Source organism: Hibiscus syriacus, unplaced genomic scaffold, assembly GCF_006381635.1.
Source record: "Hibiscus syriacus cultivar Baekdansim isolate YM2019G1 unplaced genomic scaffold, ASM638163v2 tig00110443_pilon, whole genome shotgun sequence".
Classification (NCBI taxonomy): domain Eukaryota; kingdom Viridiplantae; phylum Streptophyta; class Magnoliopsida; order Malvales; family Malvaceae; genus Hibiscus; species Hibiscus syriacus.
This window is the reverse complement of record NW_024062739.1, coordinates 606879-624843: the sequence shown is the minus strand read 5'-3', so window position 1 is coordinate 624843 and position 17965 is coordinate 606879. Positions and strand designations below refer to the sequence as shown.

At 31.0% G+C, this 17965-nt stretch overlaps 3 protein-coding genes and 1 pseudogene across 3 annotated transcripts; 1 reads left to right on the top strand and 3 right to left on the bottom strand.

Annotated features, from left to right (window-relative positions):
- The first annotated feature begins 1326 nt into the window (after positions 1–1326).
- LOC120125762 (protein PROTON GRADIENT REGULATION 5, chloroplastic-like) lies at positions 1327–5308 on the top strand. The gene is made up of 2 exons (XM_039144109.1): positions 1327–1643; positions 5124–5308. Exons 1-2 carry the CDS (start codon positions 1359–1361, stop codon positions 5226–5228), a joined length of 390 nt encoding a protein of 129 aa, XP_039000040.1. The 5' UTR covers positions 1327–1358; the 3' UTR covers positions 5229–5308.
- Positions 5309–5769: 461 nt separating this feature from the next.
- On the bottom strand, positions 5770–6634 carry LOC120125805 (annotated as a pseudogene).
- Positions 6635–6792: 158 nt separating this feature from the next.
- LOC120125754 lies at positions 6793–10622 on the bottom strand. The gene is made up of 4 exons (XM_039144105.1): positions 10332–10622; positions 10020–10154; positions 7270–9116; positions 6793–7164 (listed from the first exon to the last, which is right to left on the bottom strand). The coding sequence occupies exons 3-4, from the start codon at positions 8995–8997 to the stop codon at positions 6994–6996; spliced, it is 1899 nt and encodes a 632-aa protein (XP_039000036.1). The 5' UTR covers positions 8998–9116; positions 10020–10154; positions 10332–10622; the 3' UTR covers positions 6793–6993.
- Positions 10623–13339: 2717 nt separating this feature from the next.
- LOC120125771 (oxidation resistance protein 1-like) lies at positions 13340–16398 on the bottom strand. Its single transcript, XM_039144115.1, has 8 exons — positions 16165–16398; positions 15232–15707; positions 15057–15129; positions 14882–14962; positions 14729–14792; positions 14238–14325; positions 14057–14141; positions 13340–13495 (listed from the first exon to the last, which is right to left on the bottom strand). Exons 1-8 carry the CDS (start codon positions 16252–16254, stop codon positions 13403–13405), a joined length of 1050 nt encoding a protein of 349 aa, XP_039000046.1. The 5' UTR covers positions 16255–16398; the 3' UTR covers positions 13340–13402.
- Positions 16399–17965: the final 1567 nt, after the last annotated feature.

The window sequence follows — 17965 nt, the reverse complement described above, 5'->3', positions numbered from 1 at the left end:
AAAACTCATACATTCAATCAAGTTAGTCCTAATTCAATAAGTTTAAGCTTTAGTATTTAAAAATTACATCAGTATAGTTAATAGGGTTCTTCAGCACCAACTATAAACTTGTAATATTGTCAAATCAAGTAAATCCATCATATCAAAATAAAAGTTGGATAATTGTATCTTACCACCAAATAATAATTTATTAGAGATGACAAGCAATTTAGGAAGAAAAAAAAATCTATGAATGGGTTAAATCTATTGAATTATTTTGAATTAAAATTAAAATGATAGAATGTATAAGTTTTGATAACTAAAACTATTATTATATCAATTATCAAGTTATCATTATTAGTTTAACAACCAATTACATATTTACAATAATATTTAAATTAAATTATAATTTATTTTTAAAAATTGATTCTTTTGTAGCCGAATTAATAATAGAATGACCCAAAGTTTATTTTACCCTAAAATAAGGGTAATGTACGCAAATGATCCCTTGACTATTGGGTGTTGCTTTGATGAATCTTCCGACTGTTAAAAGTTATAAAATAGTCTTTTGACTATAGGATATTGCTTTGTTTAATCACTTGACTATTAGAAGTTACAAAATGGTCACCTGACTATTCATATGTTTCAAAACTTGTCCTTTTTTGTTAAAAAATTGATGACATTCTAAGCTAGGCATTAACTTGCTGGTTGTGATATGATAAAATTTGATCATAAAATCTCAAACGACTATCATATCTCAGTCAACAGATTAACATCCAACTTAGATTGTCTTCAATTTTTTTAACAAATAAAGACAAATTTGGAACATATAAATAGTTAGATGATCATTTTGTAACTTTTAATAGTCGAGAGACTCAACAAAGCAATGCCCTATAATCAATAGATCATTTCATAACTTTTAATAGTTGAATGACTCAATAAAATAACTTCCTATAGTCAGGGGACCATATGTGTACTTTAACCTAAAAATAAATTTTAAAATTGATATATTGAAATCAAAATTTTGGAGTGGAATCTAAATTTGACGGTGACGATCGTCGTATGAACAATCCAATGGATGCCATCATACCATCGAAAGAAGAACCACTAGATTTCCAGATCCAGATTTTCCTGGAAAATGGTGGACGGTAAATCGCAAAACAGTAACCAAACACACATACGTCATTCTCGCCTTCCATGGCCAGTAAGCCACCCGTATATATGTAGCCACCACAAAATGCTTCAATGGCTCTCTTTCCTCCACACACCACCAAACCCTAAAACAAATATCAATCATTTCACATAAACAAGAAAATACCAATATCAAGCCAGTGAACAACAAAGAAAAGAAGAAAACCAGTGTTTCACATCAGAGCTAGATGAGATCTTCGACTATGTCTTCGATGGCGGTTTCTTCGGTTTCCGTAGTCGGGTTTAAGGGAGGTTTGGGAAAATCGTTTAGTGGAGGTGAAGACTATGGCATGTTGGCTAAATCGGTTCCGAACTTTGTTCGCGTCGGAAAGGCGGTTAGAACCCAGCCGGTGATGAAGAACGTTAACGAAGGGAAAGGGTTGTTCGCACCGCTCGCGGTGGTTACCCGCCAGATTGTTGGCAAGAAGAGGTTCAATCAGCTTAGAGGAAAAGCCATTGCCTTGCATTCTCAGGTACCATCTACAGTTCCGTCCCTGTTATTAATAGTAATGACGAAACTGGTGAAATAGTTTGGATGTAAACTTAAAATTTTAAAAAAAATTAGATATTTAAATTAAGATTTTAAAAATTTTGAAGGTTTAATTTATATGTTTTCCAAAAAAAATTAGAGTTTAACTACAGTTTTTAAAATTTTGATAAATTTAATGAGAATTTTTAAAATTATGGAAGAGAATTTATTAAGAATATTAAAAAAATTAAGATTTAATTTGAATTTCTAAAAATTTTGAGGGTCAAATTAAATTTTTTTAAATTTCAAAGGTTAAAATTACAATTTTTTAAATTTTGGGTTCCTCCCCTAGTAACATACTCAGTTACATGGAACTTTTTGATAAAATTTTTGGATAGAATATATTATTTTTATGCCGAAACTTTTAAAAATCATTAAAATTACTACAAAACAATTACTATAAAGTTTATTATTAAATAAAAGTTCAATGAAATTTAATAAAATTAAATAACTATTTTATAACTATATGAGATAATTTAATCATTTATTTTGTAACTTTTAAATGTTCATTAATAAATGAGTATAATCGTTTGAACATAATTTAGAAGATTTTAATATACTTTTACTTAATTTCTTTTAAAAACAATCTTATCCACTCGACTAAATGTAATTGGATAAATTACATAAAAAATTTATTAAATTTTTAATAATTCAATAATTAAAATAATTATTTAATCATAATTTTATTACATATAAATATAAATTTATTATTAGTCAAACATAATTATATTTTCATGTTATTCTTAGTATATGTACCACAGTTGAAATAAGTTGATATAACATTTAACGGGATTATCAGGTTGGACTTATAAATGGGTAAATTATGCGTTTAATATTTAAATTATTAATTTTGATTCATTTTAGTATCTAAACTTTAATTTTTTCAAAATCATACCAAATACTTATTTTTGTTTCATTTTAGTATCGCACTGTTAAAAATTTAACTTATTCAATTTTTTTCTTCAAAACTTAATGTTAAGTTTTTAACGGGATACTAAAATGAAAACAAACTAAACATTAGGTATGGTTTTGAAAAAAATTGAAAGTTTAAGTATTAAAATAGACCAAAACTGATAGTTTATATACTAAACATGTAGTTTGCCCAATAAAATTTAGTTACTATTATAAAATAATTATTATAATATTATAATAAACTTAAAAAGTTAATAAATTTGATTATTATTTTATAATATTTAAAAATTCAACAATGAAAATGATTATTTAAGCATAATTTTATATCATGTAAATATAAATTTATTATTAATCAAACATAATTTAATTTTTATGTTAGTCTCGGTATATGAACGAGAGGTGAAAGAAGTTGATGTAACATTTAACGGAATTATTAGTTTAGACTTATAAATAAAATTGAGTAAATTATGTGTGTAGTATCTATATTATTAGTTTTAATCTATTTTAGTACCTAAACTTTTAATTTTTTCAAAATCATACATAACATTTTGTTTTTATTCTATTTTAGTATTGCGCCGTTAAAAATTTAACGCGTTCAATTTGGTTAAAAACTTAACATTAAGTTTTCAACCAGGTACTAAAATGAAACAAAAACTAAATGGTAGGTATGATTTTGAAAAAATTAAAAGTTTAAGTATTAAAACGGATCAAAACTGTTAGTTTAGATACTAAACACGTAGTTTACCCAATAAAATTTACATACTATTATAAAATAGTCATTATAATATTATAATAAACTTAAAAAGTTAATAAATTAATTATTATTTTATAGCTTTTAAAAATTCAATCATCAAAATGATTATTTAAACATAATTTTATAACATGTAAATATAAATTTTTTATTAATCAAACATAATTAGATTTTCATGTTAGTCTCAATATATGAACGACAAGTGAAAAAGTTGATGTAACATTTAATAGGATTATAGTTTAGACTTATAAATAAAATTGGGTACATTATGCGTTTAGTACCTAAACTATCAGTTTTTATTTATTTTAGTATCTAAACTTTTAATTTTTTCAAAATCATATCTAACGCTTTGTTTTTGTTTAATTTTAGTACTGCGCCGTTAAAAATATAATGCATTCAATTTTTTTCAAAACTTAACATTAAGTTTTGAACAAGGTACTAAAATGAAACAAAAATTAAACATTAGGTATGATTTTAGAAAAATTGAATATTTAGTTACTAAAATAATTCAAAATTGATAGTTTAGGCACTAAACACATAATTTACCTAATTTTATTTATAAGTCCAAACTGATAATCCCGTTAAATGTAGTGGTGTTCAAACGGTTAATTCGGCCACCGACCGAACCAAATTTTTATTAATCGAATTAACCGAATTTTTTTTAACCGTTAACCGAACTGAACATTTTTTTGAAAATATTAACCGATCCGAACAAAGTTTGTTTATTTCGGTCGGTTAACCAATTTTTTTTATAATTTTTTCTATAATTTTTTCAATTAGATTAATTAGAATATAATAGAAGTTTTTTTTATTTGGGTTAAAATTTTAATTATATATTGATAATTTAATAAGTTTAGTGTGGTTAAAAAAATAATTAAGTTTGATTTCTTAATGAGTAGGAGTTTAAAATATGTATTTAATATATTTTATATTTAATAATTTCGGTTAATTAATCGATTTCGAACCGAATTAAGCGTCAATCGAATATTGAAAAAATTGTTAATTGTTCTTCAATCGAACTAATTTGGTGGCCGACCGAATTAACCAAGTTAATTCTGTTCGATAAGTTAATTCGGTTAAAATCGAAAAATGAACACCCCTAATTAAGTATTACATCAACTTCTTCAACATGTCGTTCATATATTGAGAGTAACATGAAAATCTAATTATTTGATTAATAATAAATTCATATTTACATGTTATAAAATTATTTTAAATACTGATTTTGATTATTTAAATTTTAAAAATTATTTTAAATACTGATTTTGATTATTTAAATTTTAAAAATTATCAAATAATAATTAAATTTTACCAAAGTAAAGTAGAAAAAATAAAGGGTAAATTATAAATTCCGTCATTGAACTTTACTTTCTCTCTCTTTTTTACTTACTGAACTTTAAAGGTTTTCAATTTTCTCACTGGACTTAATATATTAGGATTTTTGTTCACTCCGCTATTAAATAATAGTTAACGGCGTTAAAATGAAACCATTTTAAAAAAAAATTCACCAAAACGTCTTCGTTTTGCATATATATAACAATTCATTTATAACTTTGTTAGTGAGAAAACGGTTGAGTGACAAAAAAATCTAATGTATTAAGTTCAGTGAGGAAATTAAATAAATTTAAAGTACAATGAATGAATCAGGAGATAAAATATAATTCAGTTATCAAATTTTTTATTTTCCAAAAATAAATCTGAACATGATATTAAGGATTGAAACTATAATGAGAGATTTTGAAAGATTGAAATGATTTTCAGGTAATTAATGAATTCTGCAAAGCAATAGGGGCTGATGGTAAACAAAGGCAAGGCCTGATTCGACTGGCAAAGAAGAATGGAGAGAGGCTTGGATTCCTTGCATGATTTTATGACCCTACACGGGTATTTTTGTCTTTTGATTAATATCACGAATGTTCCAACTTCATGTAGTTTTATGTCAAGAACATCCTTCAGTCTTAGTTTGTATTATAGTATAGTTTTCAGACAATGGAACAACTTCATCCTTGATTATAATGGCGAAATTTGGTGATAGAGTTTGGGTGGCTTAACTTAAAATTTTTTAAAAAATTGAGGTTTAAATTAAGATTTTTAAAATTTTTGAAGGATTTAGTTTATATTTTTTTCCAAAAAAAAAATTAAGGATTAACTATAATTTTTAAAATTTTGAGAGGCTTAATAAGAATTTTTAAAAATTATATGAGAGGGTTTAATTGAGAACATTAAAAAATTAGAATTTAATTAGAATTTTTAAAAATTTTAAAGGGGAAAATTGATTTTTTTAATTTTAAGGATCAAAATTAAAAAAATTTAAATTTTGGGGCCATGACCCCCTCAAGTTCAGCTTGTGTTCCGCCCCCGTCCATGAAGGTAACAAATTGTTCTAATTCAACAAGATTTGAAACTATGATTCAGAGGAAAAAATCTCTAAACAATGGCATTGGCTGCACTTGCAATCCTTGGCCATAGATTGGCGCACTCCTTCGGATCGGACCAGTCATGGCGGAGCCTTCAAATTCTCCCTTCGGATTGACAACCACGCCGGCATTATATGCAATCGAAACACAAACTTAGAACGGCGGACAGCTGCATCTATTGAACATATACTTGATAGCAAATGCAGGGCCCAAATGGAGCAGATGAATGCTCCAAGAACATAATGCATCTACAATAAGGGAGGTGATTGGTTTTCAAAACTAGTAGCTGCGTCGAATGGAGCAGATGCAAGCGTCAACGGCTCAACGCATCTGCAACAATGAACATTCGTATTTCAGACGCTCACGACCGAGCCCGAGCAACATAAATCGGTAGTTATGCTGCTTGCGGGCCAGGAAGCATCAAATGAGAGTAGCATATACATCTCGACACCCTTTAACAATGAAGCCGTCTTCAGCAAACAGTCTAAACACCACCATACCATACAAATTTTACTAGTACTAAGTCCTAAACTAACTATGAACATTCGTATTTCAGACGCTTATGACCGATACTGAAACCGAGACCGAATGACATAAATCGATAGGTCTGTAACTTCAATTCACGCTCCCATGACCACAAAACAATGATAATTCGCACATCTAGAAAGGATAAAACAATCTACCTTCAAAGTACATGTAAAGACCATCCTTTCGGCACCAGGGCTTGTGCTGCCTCACGATGACGGCGGGCAAGACCTTCTTCCTCAGATCAGGCTTCCCTTTCTTAACAGTAGCCATCACCATGTCTCCAATGCAAGCCAATGGCAAGTGGTTAAGGTGTCCCCCGATTCCTCAGACAGACGTGATTCAACGGATTAACTAAAACTCGATATATCATGAAAAAATCTACAGATTAATACGAACATACGAAGAATGTATACGGTATACAAATATACAATACACTCTATCTAAAAGTTATACATTCGATCAAAATGTGCAAAATACATTATATTTTTGTTCATGAGGAGGAATCAAGGGTAAATCAAAGCCTAGAAAACATAACAATCTTAAAGAACAGTCAAACTAGCTGCAACAAAACATGAAAACTTAACAATCTCGAGTTCTAGTATAGAACACCTAAATTACGATCTGCACACGGCTGTGATTCAGTAAGGGCTCGGTTACGACTACACGAACTTCAATTCTAGATTGTGCTACCTCGACTGCTGTACATTTTTCGGTCGGAGAGTGGGGCTTTGGGTATGGATGTATGCCACTGCAGCCGAGAAGGACTGTAGAGCTGAGAGTGTGGGTTGAAAATGAATGAAATACAGCCCATCATGAACATTTGATATGGTCAATGTCGGCGAACCGTGTTCGGAACCCTGAAACATGGAATTCTGGAGACAGTCATCACAGTGATTATGATATTATAGTTTTTGTGTTTAAAATACCATAATCTAAGGGAAAACAGGGACACCTGTGTGTACCTGAATGAAAAAATCAAATAACTTGCAGGCCACGGATGCTTCACTTGGAGACGAGCCTCCTCCTTTACTTGATCTGGCTTTAAGTACAGTCAGCGGACATCCCAAGTCCCAGCCACCACAGTCGCAATGTCCACCGGACCTCCATCTTTCAATAAGGCTTGAGGGGCCGCCGTTTCGGGTTCTTGGACCACCATGAATACCTGCTGGAACTAGAATGTTCATACTTCTTGAGCAATCACCAGTATCGCGAGAACAAGCAGAACGAACCGGGGTTTCTGAAGGGTCAACCTTTTGCTTAACCCCTGTTTTCCCAAGAAAGTTTAAGCCCCAACCTCCGACTTCTGAATGAGTATTTTTGGGGAAATGGTCCCTTGAGACGATAGCAATCAATTCAGAATTCGAAGGAAGTTGTTCCTCTAAAAGATCTGTGCCATCTAGTGCATCAGAATTGTTGATCGTATCATGGCATGGATCGAAAGAAGAGCCTTCGATCAAGGAGACTGATCGTCGAAATCTAGACATTGTTCTCTGCTTGGACAAAGGACCACTCTTGAATACTTGCGACACCTTACTCGTTAGACCCTTATTCTTCCTGTGGTTATGGCTCAAAGTTTGCAGATCCGGACTAAAAGTTCCGTTGCCACCGAACAAAACAAACTCTGTCTCCATGATGTTAGAATCTCGGGGGACGATGGAGAACGAAGTAGATACCTTCATCTTGCCAACAAGATGTAGCTCGTTCTCAGTAATCCCATCTTCCATACGACTACCCTTGCTGGAACGGAACAAGTACGTATAGCCCAGACCTTTATTCCGAGCTGACCCTTCCTTCAACAAATTGGCTACATATACCTCTCTCTGATTATCCAGGGAGAAAACAAAATACGGAATCCCACCCTTCCATGTGCAGTGAAGCATTCCCTGCAAAACTTTTGAAGAAGTACAAGAAAAGGACTGATCAGAGCATGTCGAGTTCGAACTTGACAACGAAACAAGCCTTTTCTGCACAGTTTCAGATCCATATTTACAAGTATTTGATACCCGTGCTTCACTTCCGAGCTTATTCGAGGAATAATTCATGAAACCACCAGGAGAGCTTGTGAAATCGTAACTTATCGTCGATCCCTTAACATCATTCAAACTCGGATCAACATCCAATACACCAAATTTCTTTAACAATGGGCTCTGCAATATATTTGCCATACTCTTGCTGCCCATTATAGAACCTACTACCCACGGATCCACCGGACCAATGACGACACTACCGGTCTCAACCTCGAGTGGACAGTCGAAAACAAATCTACCAAAATCGCAGGCACCTTCATCCGGGATTTTAGTTGAATCCAGTCCATCGGCTAAAATACCTGTGTTTAGAGAGCTCAAGTTCACAGAGATGTTGCAATGAGCTGCTTTCGCAGCATTGATATGAATCAAATCCAGGCAACAGCGAAGATATTTCTCGTCTAGAGTGACGACATGCCTTGGAATCTTACTACTTATGCCGGAAATACTCCGTTGGAATGACTCCTTTATAAGACTTTTTCCATCTTGTAATCTTTTAACACTCAAGATCAAAGCATGCCATGGATTTACCTTTCTCACCAGCTTCTTCAACTTCAATTCGGAATAGTCCATTCCATTATCTCCCAAGATATCCCTGTGTAGAGACGAATCCCCATTCTCCCCATTATCTTTCCGGCCGGTAACAAAGGCTTTCTCCATCTTCATTCTCCAATTAGATACGGTGCCTAGCAACAGACATGACTGATCACCATTTTCTGACTCGATGTGGATGATTCCGTGCTATATAAGGCTCCAACTATTCGGATTCGTAACTCACAAGAAATCTGAAGAAAAATACGAATGATCACATTGATACAGAACCGAAAACAAGAAGAAAGTACAAATGGAAACAAAGCCATGACTCATGAATTACCAATTCTTACTGCATCTAGAAGTACAAGAACAAATATCCTACTAACCACAACATACCATGTCGAACACGAATTGTATATATATGTACATATATGTATATAAACTGTATGAAATTATGAAAAAGAACTACACTAACAAAAAACCTACAAACCGAAACATACCATGTCGAACACGAATTTTATATATATGTAAATATATGTATATAAACTGTATGCAATTATGAACGAGAACTACACTAACAAATAACCTACAAACCGAAACATACCATGTCGAACACGAATTGTATATGTACATATATGTATATAAACCGTATGAAATTATGAACAAGAACTACACTAACAAATATCCTACAAACTGAAACATACCATGTCGAACACGAATTGTATATATATATATATATATATGTATATAAACTGTATGAAATTATGAACAAGAGCTACACTAACAAATATCCTACTTTCCAAGCAAATGCCAATCAAAGGTAAGTTAGTTAGCAATCAAAATCAGTGACATACAAAACATTTTTGCTCCGAAATCATCTACGGTACTCTGACTCTTCATTATTCCTAAACTATCAACACTCCACACACTCTAATTATTCGAATATAAACGAAAATTTAAGCATACTCAAATCGAACACATACAGAACAATAATCAACATACATAACCAGAATCAAAAGGCTTCGTCTTTAATTCTCATGTTCATGAATCTCACTGTAGGAACATATACAAAGAAATCAAATTGAAAATCACATCTCATTAGTTTAAAGACACCAGAAAGTTGGCTGGAAATTCAAGCCATGAGAAAACCTTACCCTCAAAGCAGCAAGGAGATGAACCCCAAACCAGATTGATGAGAAGAATTCTTATGGACTGGATTAGTTTGATTTGCACAGAATTTTGGAGCATATCAACTTAGTGTAAACAAACCAGTCCAACCAGCAACTCAGCTAAACATAAAAACACTTTGAATCAAAGAAAATCAAACACTGAACCCAGAAAATTTCAGTCCAGAACACAAAGTTGAAGAACAGGAGAAAACTGACAAAAAATAAAAAAAATAAAGAGGAAAGTTGCAAACTTTTATGAATAAAATATGTAAAAAGATTCACTTTTTTTCCTCTTACCTCAAGAGAAAAGGGCAAAAGCACTCTAATCACCTGTTAACCCTGAGTTTAATCCGAGTGAAGGAACGAGTATTCAACCAATATAATGAAAGAATGAACAGAGACAAGTTTTTTTTTTGTCAGAAAGAAGTGTGTTGTGCTAGGTTCCAAAAAACACTGTTTTGTTTTGCTTTGCTGTATAAGCGTTATGATATTATTATAAATACTGAAATTAATAATATGAACACGACATGAATATAAAGAATGCGGGTTCCGACGGCGATGTTACTTAAGCAGAGGAGGTAGTGGGAGGCGTGAAGGAGGAAGAAACGGTGTTGTAAGGCACGTTTAGTTGTGGAATTTTTTGTTTCCATGTTCATGTTTCCTCCATGGTTTTCAACTTTCCAGGAGGACCCCCGCTTTGATTTATTTTATTTTTGGGTAAATTGTCAGTTTAGTACATAAACTATTAATTTTGATCCGTTTTAATACTTAAACTTTTAATTTTTTTTTCATAATCATACATAATGTTTAGTTTTTGTTTCATTTTAATACCCTCAGTTAAAAACTTAAGGATGGGCTCGCCAGCTGCAGCGTTTACAGTTGTTGACTATCGCATTCATCGGTCGATGAAGCCCAAACTTTTAAGCCCGCACCTTTTCGACCATCTGAACGTGATTATGGTCTCTATTTCATTGGAAAATACCTCAATCTCCCTAAATCAATAACGGACTCTTCGACTTCTTCATCCTTCGATCTTCATCGTCAATTGTCCGATGGACCTTGAAACTAGACTATGTTGGTCAACTCATCATTCTACTATGGTCCACCGTTCAGATTAGTCGTTTGTCCATCGGAGCTATGCCTCATCAATCCATTTATTAAGTTTTTAACGACGAGTACTAAAATAAAATAAAAAGTAAATGTTAGGTATGATTTTGAAAAAACTAAAAGTTTAGGTACTAAAATGGATTAAAATTGATAGTTTAGGTATTAAACGTGTAATTTATCCTTTATTTTTGGGGTAAACTACACCTAAGGTCACTTAATTATGTTTAGTAATGAAAGAGTCAATTTTATTCTAAAAGTTATAAATAGGCCACACATTTAAAATATTATTATAAACATATCATTGGCCGTTAGATATTAAACGAGAACACTAATGTAATATGGTATAATAACAGTTTTAGCCTTTGAAACTTCTATAGTCCATTTACGGGATCCCGATTCAAAATAATTCAATAAATTTAACATTTCATAATTCAAATTTTAAGTATTTTAATCTTTATTCTTCTCTTAAAATACTATACATTTTCCACATTTTTATGGTACAATAACAGTTTAGTAGTATTGTTTTATGGTAAAGTGTAGTTATTAAACCACTACTTTGATCCGATGAAGTTGTATTTGAAGAATTAATTCAAATTATAAAAAATATTGATAGAAAATATAAATTTTGATGATTAAAATTGTTATTATATCATACCATATTTGATGTTCATTTCAATTTTAATAATCGAGAAATATGCTTGGAACAATATTTTAATTGAATGACTTGTTTATAAGTTTTAAAAGAAAAATGATATATTTATTACTAAACTCATAGTTAAGTGACCTTGAATGAAATTTACTTTGTTTTTATATTTTTTATTTTATTTTAGTCAAGTTTGAAGATAATAATTAGAAATGATAAGGAAAGGGAAAATCTTGATAAAGAAACCATTAAAAAATGCATTAAGAAAAGAACAGAGAATGAGCTGGAAACACAGTGAGTAGACTTGCTAAATAGGAAGTATATCTATGGATTTAATAAATAATAAATATAATAAAAATTATCAACTCAAAAATAAATTATATAAAATTTAAATTAAATTAATCATATTAATTGGTCAAATATAAAAGAATTGAAAAAAATACACTATGAGTATTATTATCGGCGGTAGAACTTAGTGATAGAGTTTGGGGCAACTTAAAGCTTTAAAAATTTAGATGATTAAATTAAAATTTTCAAAAATTTTGAAGGATTCAGTTTACATTTTTTTCCAAAGAAAAATTGGGGTATAACTAAAAATTTTGAAATTTTGAGAGGCTTAGTGAGAATTTTAAAAAAATCATGGAGGGATTTAATTAAGAATATTTAAAAAAATTAAAAAATAACATGAATTTTTAAAAATTTTATGGAAACCAAAGTAAATATTTTAAAAATTTTAAAAGTCTAAACTATAATTTTTCAAAATTTTGAGGAGCCATAGCCCATTAGTCTCCATCCATTATCTTTGGCCACTGATTATTATCAACAATAAAAGATAAATACAATTAATATTAACATGAAAATAAAACATTAATTTTTTCATAACCAAAACTTGATACATCTAAAATGAATATAAATATTTATTAGTAAGAGAATAACTATTGTACCATCTTCAACTAATAATGTTTGATAGATGATTTTATAAAATATGAGTACAAATATAATAATATATAATATTTTAAATAATTTTACACAATTTAACCAAATTATCTCAAATGGGTTTTCTTTAAATTCTCTTAACATGTTTTCTTAATGTTTTAATATTGATTTTCTTTATTGAAAAAGAAAAAAGTTGATATTTTTTCCAGACATGTGAAGGAGAGAGAAAGAAGAGTGAATAATGGAAGATTTGTGGGCAATGGTCAAAGTAGTGCCAAGTGGGTACCGTCATTTCCGTCATCTTTTTCAAAGATGGGTAAAACTTAGAAGCAAGAGATTTATGGACAATGGACGAAGTAGTATCAGATGTGTGTGAAGTTCAGATTAATCAATATTAAGTCTTGAAATTCAGAATCTCAATGAAAATATATTGAACTATAATTGGTATTGTCACTTTTTGTACCATAAGTTTTCTTGTTATATATATATGAAATATTACATTTTTTTTCATTCCAGCACATTACGAGTGTAGCAAAGTCTTGTTCGATGCATTTGAAAGGTCGAACGGCATTGCTAACCACTCATAAAGACCATCAGGAGATTTGAGTGTCGTCTTCATTCTTCTCCACCTCTCAACCTGATCTGGTGGTATCCGTTTTTCAAGTCGATCTTTGAAAACACCTTAGAACCATGCAAATGAGGTATTAGTATCTAAAGACCTCTTGCAGTTGCTTTCAATTGACGTATATGGTGATGCATGTTTGAAACCCCATAGCTGCACAGTTAAAAAATCAAACTCAAAATCAGGCCAATGTGTTATTAAAGGGAGACAAACCCGAGACCTCAAGGAAACATGATGGAACTCGAATTCCAGCAGTCACCTCTTAAGGAAGATTACATGAACTGAGCTAAACTCCGGGTTCAATTTTCTCAAAGATTGTTCAATAGTTAACAGGATATGGACCAAAGTCCGTTCATACTCGGTCCTGATGGATCAAAAGTAAAACAACTCTCTCTCAGTGCAAACATCCCAGTACTCATCACCTACTGTTGCAGCAGCGAAGGGCCGCTGCAGGGGAGGTGAGAGGCTATATTCCTACTTAGCAAGTTATACAGAACAAAGAGAACGAGCATGCCGAGTTCTCGCATACCAATTACTTGTAGGTGGCATTTCGGGGCTTGTTGATATGCTACGGGAAAGTTTCCTTTCAATTTTTAGCTATCAAGTTGAAAATGCACTGGTCTTTTACCATGTTTGAGATTCATCAGCAGCCTATCAGATGATCACGAAAGTTCTTATTTTGAACTCGACGTTAAGGAACCGATAAAAAATTACCTCAACGTTGTTTAGCTCAAAGTCCCAGTCATGAGCCAAACACAAGTTCCCGAATGTTTCACAAGGTCCGCTACTTCCACTCAAACTAAGAAAATCACAAACCATGAAAATGGACAATATTTTTAATAAAAGTATTAGTTGGAAGAATTGTAAAAGAGAAAATACCACAATTACAACTTACAGATCTGCATCCAAGCACAGAGCAAAGTTGCTGCCGCCTCCAAGTGCTAACAAGTCATTCAAACATATATAGTAATAACGATTCGCACCTGTTTAGATTGGTGCGACACAAGATCAAAGCCTATAATAGCACATAAATACATTCATCATCGGTAAAGGTCAGTGAAAAGCGAGTAAATTAATCCCTAAAACACAACTATTAATTGCTTATTATGCTGATACAAACTCTTCATTTTTCCTCGAGTACCTGTTTCCAATGCATATATGGACTCGAGCATGGAGATATGACCCTCAATGGACCCTCCATGGAAAAACTAAAAAAAAAAAAACTGAACATACATGCACCAGACACATACCCGTACCTGACACACCCAAGTCCAAGAAACATAGATTGCTTATGCCATCCATCAAGGTCACAATAATTTCAGGAAATAAAAAAAGAATTTGTTCAAAAATGTCAATCTTTATTTGACATTTGACAAAATTGCTTACCAGTTGGTCTAAATAGAATAGGTTCACCATATATGGTTGTGAATACAAATGTCTGATGTGTTCCCTATCATAGAACAAGAGAAATAAAGCTAAAAAACAAGGGGCATCATGCTCAAAACCATATTCATAAGTTAATGAGGCATGTTATCATACTTGATATTTTCTCTTTGGGGTAGGCTTCAAGGGGCATTCTAGCATTGCACCGAAGACTGCTCCTTTCAGATCTCCAGTAATCTAGAATTTGTACAACACCATTAAAAAAAAATTCGAGGTTCAGATAGAAAGCCTCTCAAGAGAATAGATTTATTATATATAACCATGAACATACCAGCAAAGAAGGGCCAGGGAGCTCAGCACTCTTACGAATAAGTGTGCGAAGTGATATACCATGTTTCAACGTACTGCTCCTCATTTCAAAGAGTCAATACCAAATCAAGATCCAAAATAAAAAATATGAATGAAGCTTTCGCCAAACAAACTTAAAACCTTATTGCAAAACTTACCTATACAACAACATCCATTGACACCCTTTAACAATATTGGGAAGTAAAAACACCAAGGATTCATACAAATCAGGTGTAATAAACACTGATTCATCATAAAGGTTCAATGGAGTCTTCACTGGACACCGTTGAACTTGTGCATCTTGATATTCATCGGAATCACTGCTACACCTTTCGTAGAGACAGTCCTTATCCTTGCCTCGAGGACTAACAATCCACTTGTTGTCGCTATGTTTCGAAATTTCATGAGCCTTTGGTAAGGTTTCATTTGTAAAAGTAAGTTTGTGGTCTTTATAGCTATCCAAGGATTCATCTTGAAACTCAAATGTCCTACATTTCCATCTCACAGGATGCGACTGAATTTGCTCGAGATGACTTCCATGATCATTCGATTTAGACCCACCTAAGCTTATGGCAGCGGTGATGTAAGAATAAATCAAAGACCGAGAGCTTGATCCATCGGAATAAAATCTGGCCTAAATATTCAAAAAGTTCACATCATCAGATCACTGAAAACTACAATTCACAAATAAATTAAAACTTCAAACACATGCAAATAATATGAAACATAAATGATCAAAACAAAGAAGAAAAGAAAAAGAATATTCAATTACTCAAACAATCAAAAACCCACTTATTGTTTAAGTCTTACACAACTGAAACTTGAATGAAAAACATTAATTTAGTCCAATCTATGAAGTGGGTTATCTTTAGTGAAATATATATATTATGCATTAACCCAAATCAGAAAATCTCAGTTATTTTCCAAATATCATACATAAAACAAAGAAAAAACAAAAAATTCAGCTACCCCATTTTTTTTCCTGGAAAAAAATCAATATAAATATATACAAAAGAGTAGCTGCATTTCTATAAGTAATCCATATCTAATTCCTAACAACAGATACCAAAAGAGAAAGGAAAAGCAATTACCTGAGAAGGATCAGATGGAGAAGAATGATTCGGTGAATCTGAAAACAAACGTGAAAGACTGTCAGCTACTTTATCTTCCAGTGTATACATTTTCAATTTCTTCGCCTTCTCCAATGATTTAGTGTTGAATATACTTTCGTTTTGAGTTTAGCTCATGAAATTAAACAATCGAATGAATTTTAAGTGATAAATGAAGATTTATCGGTAGGAAAATGACTGGAAAGTAAAAGAAAAACGAAGCCAAGGTTTGATGTTTGATCTTTGCTTAGAACCTTATAAAAAAAATGAATTTTTATTTATATATACCACAAATATGGTAATGCCCCTTTTTTAATTAATTACGTAATTAATATATTACTAATACTAAACAAAATAATTATTTTTTAAAATGTTATATTTAGAATTACTATAGAGTAACATCTTTATTCCATGTATCCAGAAAATAGTTAATCTCAGCTATTATTTTTTTACTCATCTTTCTGCTTAAATCTACATAAATTTAAAAGAAATTTAAACAATATAAATAAATCCTAACTCATATTACTAATACTAAATAAAATAATTATTTTTCTAAAAATGTTATATTTAGAGTTACTATAGAGTAACATCTTATTTCATATATTCAGAAATAGTTAAAAATATTATGATGTATTATTTTATATAATAAATGTATATGTTTAATATATATATATATATATATATATATATATATATATATATATATATATTTAAAAAAATTAAATGATTTCAAATAAGAAAAATAAAAATAGTTGTATCTAAATTTATTAGTTAATGACAGTATTATTTTATATCTCTTATCTCATTAGATTTTTTTTAAATAATTTAAACTTCTATTTTTCAAAAACAAAATAAATTATAAATTATTTTACCAAATTTCATTGCCATTTAAATATATAACAAATTTAAACTCGTATTTAGAGTTGTAAACAAGTTGTGTCGAATTCAATTCGACTCAAAAGATTATCAGATTAAAATTTTCAATTTCTACTCAAAATAAAAAAATTAAAGCTCGAATCGAGTTTGAAAAAACTTGAACTTAAAACATTCTTAGACTTAACTCCAATGAAGTTCAAACTCAAACTTGGCTCAAGCTTGAACTCAAATTCGAACCTGAACTTTCAAGTACATATAAATATTAATATTATTAATAATTTAATTTTACGAATTAAAATTTTAATATTTTTTTTTCAAATTGCTCACGTGATTGTTGAGTTAGGTATCAAGTAACTTGTTTTAATTCGTTAAAAATTCAAGTCAAATTCGAATTTGAGCCGAATCTATTCAATCTAAATATTAATCGATTTTTATTAAATCATACTCTAATTACTACAAATATTAATCGAATTTTATCAAATCAAATTCGAATAACTACAAATATACCTAGTATCATTTACAGCCAACTCATGTTACAAAATTATCTTCAAAAGCGCCATTGAACGAGGTGGCTGATACAAACAATATAATATAGTAAGGTTTTTTATGTGTTCCGAGTGCATTCAAGGTCATTTTCTCGAGAAACAAACAAAAGAAAAAGGCAGAAAGAAAGAAATAACAATAAGATATGGTATTGTTATTCCCGGTCAAAGTTCATGGCAGATTCCTTTCCATCCATACCTCCTTGCCGTTTCTCCCACTACAGCAAAAGTTTTCTGTAGCGGCATTTTTAGTGGCGTTTGGAGAACAAACGCCACAAATTTTAGGGATATAGCGGCGTTTACAATCCAAATGCCACAAATTGAGACTTTAGCGGTGTTTTTCCAACAAACGCCGCAGTTGAATG